General features: G+C 38.5%; 1 protein-coding gene across 1 annotated transcript; it reads left to right on the plus strand.

The window, feature by feature from the left end:
• Positions 1-253: 253 nt before the first annotated feature.
• Positions 254-1,457, plus strand: LOC143620040 (uncharacterized; the record flags this gene model as incomplete). Its single annotated transcript, XM_077091837.1, has 2 exons — positions 254-568; positions 908-1,457. Coding segments are annotated over 2 exons (741 nt in total), but the record flags the coding sequence as incomplete, so codon positions are not given.
• Positions 1,458-11,466: the final 10,009 nt, after the last annotated feature.

Below are 11,466 nucleotides of genomic sequence, written 5' to 3' on the forward strand. Positions count from 1 at the left end.
ATCTTACATACGAACGAAAAAGATGTTTATGAGTTAAACGTTTGGTAGAGCTACACAAGTTTGTTGTAGTAATTGCAGAAACTCAAAACTTAACTTCAAGTGCACGTCATGGGGGGTTTTGATGGGGCCTTACTAGTTTCACATTTAATATTTTGCCCTTTATAGATTCTCCCTTGCAGTTATATACTTATTTTATTTATACTACCACATTTACCTCTCTTTTTCTCTACCCCTTATATAAATCTCTTCACCCTTACAAAATCGTGATCACACATACAACACCTTAAACACACACTCATCAAGAGTGAGTGATCAAAAGGTTTGCTATATATTATACACATCATATGTGACTTCTTTTCATGCATCTATATTGCCAACATCAACAATGATTCATGATTGTGAGGATTCCTCAAGGAAGAGGAAACGTGATGGATCGTTACAACCCGAAGATTTCTTGAATAACCACACTTCTATGAAAACCAATTACTCGAAAAGATTGGTGCTAGACACCGAGCTTCATCTTGATACCCCCATGCCTTTGGAGTGGCAACGGTGCCTCGATATTAAGGTAACTAAACTTGTCAAATTCGCTCTTGTTTTCTATATTCCTTTTTTAGGGTTCTTTTATTCTAAAAACCTTAATTAATTTATGTTCTCGAGTGATTAATTAACGTCAAAACTTTCATGCATTTTGAGTGATTTAATCATAAACAAATTCAACAGTTTTAGGGTTTTGATCACTGATCGATCAAAAGTCAAAACCCTAAAGGACTTTATTCATCTTTCATTTTTGAAAGGCCGAATATATTAAAACTAAACTAGGAAGGAGTTTATTCTTAGCTCCATAAATATTTATAAACATATGTATGTTTCTTTAATTAATTTTTTGATTTGTATAATATTGTAGTCTGGCCAAATACACTATTATAACACAAGAACTCATAAAAAGACCTCAATGGATCCCAGAAGTAGCCCAGAGGCAGAACCACCCAAGAACATGAGAGATCTTGAGCTCAACCTACCATGTGGATCATGTGATACAACAAAAAAGAATCATGTTGCTGACAACTTTACCAAGTACAAGAGTACTTCAAGCTCGACGTCGAAAAAGAACGACGACGGTGGTGGTAGTGGCGGCGGCGGTGGATCGTCGTGGTTGGCATTGGAAGGAGGAGATCAACAACAAGAGATGATGACAGCAGTGTGTAAGAAGTGTCATATGCTGGTGATGATGTTCAAGATCTCACCTTCATGCCCTAATTGTAAATTCATGCATCCTCCCAATCAAGCCCCTACAAGTCTCTTTAACACAGAATTAAGCCTCTTGTGCTAGCTAATTAATTAATTAAGGCTTGATTAATTATTAAGTGTTTTAGTTATTTAAGTTACATATGTTAATTAGTTTAAGGTGATCATGTGTAAAATTTAACTGCTATAAAAGGTTAGGTTTGTGTCTTATGAAAAGGTGACTATGAAGCCAATACAAATATGGACTTACCGAATTAGTTTTAACTGATAACGGCAAATGATGTCCTTTAGATCCATCCATAAGGACAGTAAATATTATGACGTACGTTTTATTGTATATGTGTAAGAACAAACGAACCAACATTTTTTAGTACATATTATTAAGTTAATGTATATCATATAAAGCCTTTATATATATATATATATAGTAATAAAATACGTAAACTCTTTTAGCATATGTTTCCTGTATCAAAATAATTTTTTGATATGTACAAAGTCAACTTATAATTTTCGTATTTATACGTGATTTTTTAATGACTAGCATTTCTAATTATTTTAGCATTTCTACTTTTTACACTTCTATTTTATTTAATGCAATTATTTCATAGTATGTATCTACTTTACTTTAATAGTAAGCTACACAAAGTCACAAACAGCATGGTTTTTTATGGTTCGTCAAAACTAACAATAGTTTAAAAAGTTGTGTCTTTGATATTGTTAAAACTTTGTTGTGTTTAAATGATAGATTTTACCTTTTTCCATTAAAAAAAACAACTAAAATCACATAAAATAATTGCTCTCGTTTATTCTTTGTAAAGTATACTCACCATCATCACTCGTATACCATTTCATCAAAAACACTTCTTTGTGGTACCTTTCTCGTTGTCTCTTCCTACAAATCCCCACTTGTTTGAATGTTAAATCTTACATAGTCGCCACCGACACAATCTGTAACACCCCGGCCGGGTAGGGCTGACATGTCACTCGATACGGTAATTATAGACATTAAAAACGTTTTCATAAAGTCTTAACTCTAATTTTTAAAATCACACAACGGTCCAAAAACATTCAAATTAAAGTGCTCGACAAAACGACAAAAAATAAGGTTGTTTAACTCAAAAGAAATTTTAATAAGTTCTTCGATTTCCCATTTCTAGCCTTTTTCTTTTACTCTCTTATCACACATTCCCCTGATTCTCATGAGTACCTGTAACAAATAAAAGAAAACACAAAACAAAGAAACACGGCTGTAGGGGTATGGTACTAAACCCGGTTTTACGACCCTAAATTTATTATGTTTGGCTTATTTTATTATATGGACTAATACAATGTTATTGGGCTGAGGGGGTTTTGTGGAGGTAACCCTAACTGGGCTAGGCCCATTAGGGTACCATGATGGTGGCCATGAGGCTCCTTATATAAGGAGGTCACCACCTCCTTATTAGGGGTTGGTCATTCTCAATAAGAGCCACCACCATATTTTTGTGTCTGTGAACAAGAGATCCTGGAGATTTCTTAGCGGTCACCTCCACACCCCCAAAAGTCATTGCAGATCCCAACCAGCCGGAGAAGAAGATCAAGACGTGGTTCGTTCATCTCGAAATCCGTGGAAGCATCGTCATGGATCAGGTTAGATTCATCTCGTGTTTCGACATTGGCGCCATCCGTGGGACGGCAATGAACCACGCTTCGCTTCTCGTCTCGGCCCTCCGATCTGTTCATCAATATCTCGGGTCTACGGTTTCTTCTTTCAGATATGTTCTATGAAAATCCAAAAACCCGTAGATCTTAAAAATACTTCCAGATCTGGAAATACACAGGAAGAAATACCACCGAACTTTTGGGGAAAACCCTTAGATCTGTGTTTTTTCTAAGTGAAATATACCAAATCTAGTTATGATTTTTTCAGATCTGGGTTCGTTTGAGCAACAGTCACACTTCATATTCATAGATCTATAAATCCTATTAGATCTGTAAGTTTTACATAAAACCTACCTGATGTGGATATTCAAAATCTCTAGATCGTGCGCGCCACCGCGGATCAAAATCGCTCCCTGTGGATCAACTTCGGATTCCGCATGCGCGCCCCCGGCGATCACTCTACGCCACAGCGGGTCGCATGCGCGCCCCCGGCGATCACTCTACGCCACAGCGGGTCGCATGCGCGCCCCCGGCGATCACTCTACGCCACAGCGGGTCGCATGCGCGCCCCCCGGCGATCACTCTACGCCACAGCGGGTCGCATGCGCGCTCCCGGCGATCACTCTACGCCACAGCGGGTCGCATGCGCGCCCCCGGCGATCATTCTACGCCACAGCGGGTCGCAATCGCGCTCCCGGCGATTACTCTACGCCACAGCTCACGCATATCACATGCTCATGAAGACAGCCAAAACCTATGCTCGTGGCGCATATCACATGCTCACGCATCACGCATGCTCACGCGTATCACGTATGCTCACGCATACCTCATATGCTCACGCATCACGTATGCTCACGCATATCACATGCTCACGCATCACATATGTTATTGGGCTTTCCGTACGCTCATGCATATTAGATGCTCACGCATCATGCACGCTCACGCACCACATCTGCGCATGAGAATAAAGGAGACATTGCGCAGGCCGCGCGTAAGCGACATAACAAATGAACAGTAATCCAAATCAGGATAAGAACAACCATGATTGTACTCATATGGCTACGAGCCATACTTAAAGGTTGGGAATCCTCATAATATCCCATATGGCTACGCGCCATACTTAAAGGTTGGGAATCCTCATAATATCCCATATGGCTACGCGCCATACTTAAAGGTTGGGAATCCTCATAATATCCCATATGGCTACGCGCCATACTTAAAGGTTGGGAATCCTCATAATATCCCATATGGCTACGCGCCATACTTAAAGGTTGGGTATCCTCATAAACCCATAGGCCACGCGCCAAGCTTAAAGGTTGGGCACACCTCATAATTTGCCCGAGGATGGGAACCATGCAATACATCCACTTTTAGTTGACATGTTTTTGCAGGTTCGGCTACGAGCCGCACAAACACCTATGACATCATTATTATTATCTGGCCATTTGTGCCTCCATTATTATTTTGAAAACAGGCCGGGATATTCATCCTGCGCGGAGGAGGCCCTTGTGGGCCAGTCATTATCATCATTTTATAGCTCGTAAGACGCCTCGCGCGCAAGCTTTATTATTCTTATAGCTCGTAAGACGCCTCGCGCGCAAGCTTTTATTATTCTTATAGCTCGTAAGACGCCACGCGCGCAGGCTTCATTATTCTCATAGATCCGTAAGTCGCCTCGCGCGCAAGCTTCATTATTTTTACAGCTCGTAAGTCGCCTCACGCGCACAAGCTTTATTATTCTTATAGCTTGTAAGACGCCTCGCGCGCAAGCTTTTATTATTCTTATAGCTCGTAAGACGCCACGCGCGCAGGCTTCATTATTCTCAGATCCGTAAGTTGCCTCGCGCGCAGGCTTCATTATTTTTATAGCTCGTAAGTCGCCTCACCCGCGCAAGCTTTATTATTCTTATAGCTCGTAAAACGCCACGCGCGCAGGCTTCATTATTCTCATAGATCCGTAAGTCGCCTCGCGCGCAGGCTTCATTATTTTTACAGCTCGTAAGTCGCCTCACGCGCGCAAGCTTTATTATTCTTATAGCTCGTAAGACGCCTCGCGCGCAAGCTTTTATTATTCTTATAGCTCGTAAGACGCCACGCGCGCAGGCTTCATTATTCTCATAGATCCGTAAGTCGCCTCGCGCGCAGGCTTCATTATTTTTACAGCTCGTAAGTCGCCTCACGCGCGCAAGCTTTATTATTCATATAGCTCGTAAGACGCCTCGCGCGCAAGCTTTTATTATTCTTATAGCTCGTAAGACGCCTCGCGCGCAAGCTTTTATTATTCTTATAGCTCGTAAGACGCCTCGCGCGCAAGCTTTTATTATTCTTATAGCTCGTAAGACGCCACGCGCGCAGGCTTCATTATTCTCATAGATCCGTAAGTCGCCTCGCGCGCAGGCTTCATTATTTTTACAGCTCGTAAGACGCCTCACGCGCGCAAACTTTTATTATTCTCATAGCTCATAAGTCGCCTCGCGCGCAAGCTTTATTATTCTCATAGCTCATAAGTCGCCTCGCGCGCGAGCTTTTATTATTCTCATAGCTCATAAGTCGCCTCGCGCGCGATCTTTATTATTCTAATAGCTCATAAGTCGCCTCGCGCGCAAGCTTTATTATTCTCATAGCTCGTAAGTCGCCTCGCGCGCAAGTTTTTATTATTCGGCGTGCTATATCTTATTCATGCTAGTGCACCATCATTATCATAAAAACCACAACACGTCACCATCATGAAGAAAAACCTCCCAAAACTCAAAGACAATAAAGATAAGGCCGAAGAAAAGGTAAAAACCGCCTCACGCCCTAACACACCTCATAAAGTCCAACGCTCCACCTAAACGCTTGCGCACCCAGGAGCAACGCTGGACTTGGGGGGGCTTGTAGGGGTATGGTACTAAACCCGGTTTTACGACCCTAAATTTATTATGTTTGGCTTATTTTATTATATGGACTAATACAATGTTATTGGGCTGAGAGGGTTTTGTGGAGGTAACCCTAACTGGGCTAGGCCCATTAGGGTACCATGATGGTGGCCATGAGGCTCCCTATATAAGGAGGTCTCCACCTCCTTATTAGGGGTTGGTCATTCTCAATAAGAGCCACCACCATATTTTTGTGTCTGTGAACAAGAGATCCTGGAGATTTCTTAGCGGTCACCTCCACACCCCCAAAAGTCATTGCAGATCCCAACCAGCCGGAGAAGAAGATCAAGACGTGGTTCGTTCATCTCGAAATCCATGGAAACATCGTCATGGATCAGGTCAGATTCATCTCGTGTTTCGACAACGGCTGAGCCAAAAATTGCCCAGTAACGAAGGAAACAATAGCAATAACAATAGACGATGAAGAACAATACGATACAATGAACGATCAAATGAGAAACCAATAAAGTACGCGAGTCAGTAACAACAACAATACGCTGAACGATCAGTTATGAATCAGTACAATAACAATATATCTATGGAAATACCTATGTGAGCCAGTTGCAGTAACAGTAGCAGTAACAGTAACAGTAACAGTAACAGTAACAGTATGCACATTAGCTGCAAACTAATGCACCAATAATTAAGTGAGATAGGAATATGGGCACACACACCTAACCATCTCACTCTAGTAACAATTTACCTAGGATCGATCCATACGGCTCTCAATAATCAGTAATCAATAAGTGCTCTCGTCGCACAATCATATAGAGACGTTGTGGACTAATCGCTCCGCCACAGATAGAGCACGTCAAAGGTGCCTCGATTGACGCCCTATGTCCCCATAGGTGGATAAACGCTCGGGTATTAAGGTCAAATAAAAGTCAATAACAATGGTCAATATCGATATAGTATGTCTCAATAACAATACGTCAATGAACAATGGTCTATTTGGAACATGCGATAATAAGTGCAATAAAATAAATTTTATCGCATGCATTTCAGTTATCAATTTGACAATAGCAATCTAACAATTTGCAATATATAATGAAACGACTTAATAAGGGTGACAATGACACGATACTATGAAACGATCAAAAACTATGATACGACTAACAACTCAAGAACCGGTATATTACGAGAACAAGGACACAATATGACGCTACCAGTGCAAGGCCACGAAACCCGTACACTATGAGATCGATGAAAAAAATATTTACGGTATAATTTAAATACCACAGAATCCGTACCTTAATCGATGAGCAAAACTCAATAAGTACAATACTCCTTAATTCTCACACGAACCTACAATACTATTTATTGTAACTTAGATCATGTTATTTCATTCGGGTATGCTTACAATCCATATACTTTTTAATAAAAGATGTGCATGTATACAAATCATCATCATCATCATCATCATCATCATCGTACTCAGTATATCCCACCAATAGCAATGCTATGGTAGGGTCTGAGGAGGGTAAGATGTAGACAGCCTTATCTCTATCCCATAGGGATAGAGAGGCTGCTTCCGGTGAGACCCCCGGCTCGATAGTAGTTTTGCATCAAGCCTTGGACATAAGGCACATAGCACTCAATCATCGGGACACCGGCTGATCGGTGCATGTGCCCTTGTCTTTCGGCTATCAACGCCACCACATGATGCCTGATTAACCTTCCGCCACTTTTAACGTTATTTTCACGAGATTAGTAAAATAACGTCAAAATTGGTGCAATTTTACTCTTTCCTACTTGCTATCGTTATTGCAAGTTTTAAAACTGTTTATATCTGAACTCCACTTATATTTTTGAAATAGATGGAACACAGTTAATATTTAACTTACCAATCATCCCAATATAACCATTTACACTATTATGCTTTGCTTTAACATGGTTCCAACTAATAATCATCCTTTTCATAAATATTAATTATTCACTTTGGATTTCATATTTTACACAGTTGACTTATGAAAACATTGAAAACGGCATTTAGCTAGTAAATATATTACGAAACAATTCAGATTTATATATGAATATTAGGGTGAGCCATCGGCCTCTGGTTAGAATTTTAAATACAAAGAAAAGATGGTTTAGTTTGCAAAAAGGTTTACCTTCAGATTGGAAACCGGTGAATTAATCAGTGGAGTTGTTTTCAGAAATTGTTTAGCAGATGTTTCAGTTAACCTCTTCCCGTTAAGCCCCATATTTTAAACCGATATTCAAGGCAAGAAGGATAACAAATAGCAGGAATCGATCATGTACTATGCTATTACCTTCGAATGTGGAGGATTCGTGACGGCGGTCCTTAACCAAGGTTCCGGTGACCGCGGTTTGACACGGTGAAGCATAGAGCACCCGGGATTTACTGCTATATCGGCACGGCGGCGGTGCTTAATCCTTTGCAGTGGTGGTGATGGCGAGTGGTGTTCCTATTGCCGGCGAACAGAGGCAGTGGCGGTGATGGTGAAAATGGCGGGATTTAGGGTTTTTGTGATTGGGAGGTCGTCTTTTAATAACAAATGGGTCTCGCTTAAATTGTTAAAGATTGATTAGAACACTCCGTATTTGCCGGAAAGGAATTCACCGCCTGTACATGGCCTTCCAAATTAACTTTCAAGACATGGCAAAAATGGTCCCTAACTTTATTTTATAATCAGTTAACATTTAACCCTTTTAGTTTAGAAATAAATCTTAAACACCCTAAACTTATTGTTATAAATATATCGATTAAGTAACATTTATTGTATATCGCATTCGGTTAGTCGACACCATTTAAATGGATTTTTTTCGATGTATTAAATTCGTTTAAATCCAACACATTAATACAATATATTTATTATTTTAGGGTTTTCGAATTTTCGTATATTACACAATCCAACTCCACCCTTTTCAAAATGATGGCCACTAAACTCGATTTTAAGGTTTCCTGGCAATCTTTCTTGTTTGGGTCACAAAAATCAACAACTTATACCATGAACTGTATGTTTTGTGTTTCAATGTCTTCTTGATAGCGTTTTGAATCGTGTATTAGTTCACTTTCATATGAAAATATTTTGTTGATACAAAATCAATAATCATATCCGACAAAAAGGCATTTTTGCAAATAAATTTTCCAGTGAGAAAAGAATAATGAAACTCGTTTTTGTTAATTAAATGAGACTATATGTTTTCTTTATATTTGGGTTGAACCATCATAACGTTTCAGTAGGTTCATGGTTAACATTTGGCGAGCCAATTGTTGGCAGTTGCAACAATCACGCCGTTTATATTAGTGGAAACCATTGATGGAAACTTTAGTAGAATTCTTAACTGCGTTGCCACTGTCACTTGATTGCAACTGATACTCATTTTGTTAATGTCAGACTAAGTTGCCACTAGCTTCACTTGATTGCCACTGATAATAAATTTATAATAATCTCATTATTATTGATGGCTGGTTTTCATGGATTGTTAGCTCTCGTGGCCACCATTTCTCATGCAAATTGAAGCATCGATAGAGATTTGGTTGGTGTGACCCCGTTAGGGACGCTGTACCTTGGACCATGCAAGGGCTTAATTTTCCCAAACCCCGCCAAGGAGGGGTGTAAGGTCTAGGGGCTTCGCCTTTAAGAACCATTGAGATTTAGTGATGCTCGAAGTCATAATTGTCTTGATCGAGCATGCATTTATAACCTCATAAATTGTCTTGATCGAGCATGCATTTATAACCTCATAAATTGTCTCATTGTATTATGATTTACCATTTTGTCTGTTAAATTAATGAAATTTCAGTTATTCAAATAGCTTGATGACACTAAAATAAATAGCATGATAATCACTAAAAATTCAAAGCAAATTTGATCGTCATATGGTATGTGTTATAGGATTTGAATATTTAGGTTGGAGCTGAACATAATCTACTACTAACATGATTTTAATTTTCACTTTATGTTTATATTCGAGAACCAGCTTTGGCCGATTTCTTCCTACGGCGGTGGACGAGGGGTGCGACGAGCAGCTCGCAGTGGCCCGAGGATGGAAAATGGAGAGAGTGATTTGTGTTTGTAAAAGCCTTGTAATTTTCGAATAACTCTAGCTCCCTGTTTATTAACTCTCTAATCTTAAGTAACAAGTATGGATTTCTTCTAAAATTTAAATTAATAATTATCAACATTAATAATTAATTTGAATTCTATTGGCATCTTGTAATTATTTAATTGATTAATTTAAGTTGTGACAAAAAAATATAGAGGCATAAACTTGATTCATGGTGGTTTTCTTGTCTATGATGGGTTTCCTCATAAAGGTGGTCTTCGGTCAAAACTGACGGGTCACCATTGGTGGTGATGATGGCGATCGTGCACTTGAGTAGGGTTTATTGAAGATATATCGAGAACAAGGCAGTTTGTATTCTTGATGAATATCGATCGATTGAATAATCTATATATATTAATTAAGTAAATTAAAATGTCATTTATCTCAATTCTTTGTAACACCCTAGGCAAATCCAATATCGGCCGTGGACAAGAGAGATCCTTGGTTCATAAGTAAATGTTCTGCCTCTTAAATCAACAACTTGTTTTGGGCTTAATGGTAGGAAACGAGATGAGAACTCCACAGTTAAACGTGCTCAGGTGGGAGTAGTAGCAGGACGGGTGATCTCATGTGAAGTCTCCACCTTGACAATCAAAAACAAATCCGTGAGCTATTTGTGGACAAAACGGACAATATTGGTGGTGTGAGGGGCTGGATGACACATTCTTTGAGTCATCGTTTACTCTTTTCCGTTTCTATTTCTTACTCAATAAATAAGTTTGTGTTTTCCGATTCTCGTTCTTATTTCTTAAATATGTATCACATCATTTGCTTTTCTCGTTTTTCTTTATTCACCTAATCTATAAATTAGTTTTTTCGCTCTCTCTCTCTCTGTTCTTTTACTTAAATCATGATTACCAACTATTTAATATTTAACTTAATATTTTTTATTAAAACCGTATAATACAGGATTTTAGTATAATTCAAAATAAACAGACAAATTACATTGAAAAGTAAATCAAGTGAATTGATTTAAAAAGATCCAGCAAGTTAAAATTCAAAATAAAGAAATATATTACATGGAAAAATAAATCAAATAAGTGAATTCATAAAAAAGATTCAACTAGTGAAAATTTATTTATCTTTAAAAATATGATAAAAATATTATTTTTAAATTAGTGATTGGTTTCATTTATTATTACTGTTCTCTTGGTATATACAAATAGCATGTTAGAAACACGCGTAATACACAAATTAAATAAATAAAATATTAAATAATATATATGTTAAAACATGCGATATGCTAATTAAGATGTAGAATAGAAAGTCAACAGCTTAATCTCGATCAAACGTAGGGCTGTCAATTTATGACACGGATCTGTTAACACGACACGGGTTTTAACAGGTTTGGGTTTAAGCTTAACAGGTTTCGTATCTTAAACAGGTCAACCTGTTTAAGACATGTTTAAATTCGTGTCTTAACAGGTTGAAAACCTGTTAACCTGCTAGTAACCTGTGTATATTTTTAATTTATAAAATAAATATATATATACTCCTAAAGTCCTAAACCTAAAGTCATATTTACATACAACATTTCATTCATGCCCGTCAAAACCGGATATTACATTTTTAATGGATGTTATGA

This window comes from Bidens hawaiensis, unplaced genomic scaffold, assembly GCF_021521415.1.
Source record: "Bidens hawaiensis isolate Kalapana, Puna unplaced genomic scaffold, B.hawaiensis_p1.1 tig00002525_1, whole genome shotgun sequence".
NCBI lineage: Eukaryota > Viridiplantae > Streptophyta > Magnoliopsida > Asterales > Asteraceae > Bidens > Bidens hawaiensis.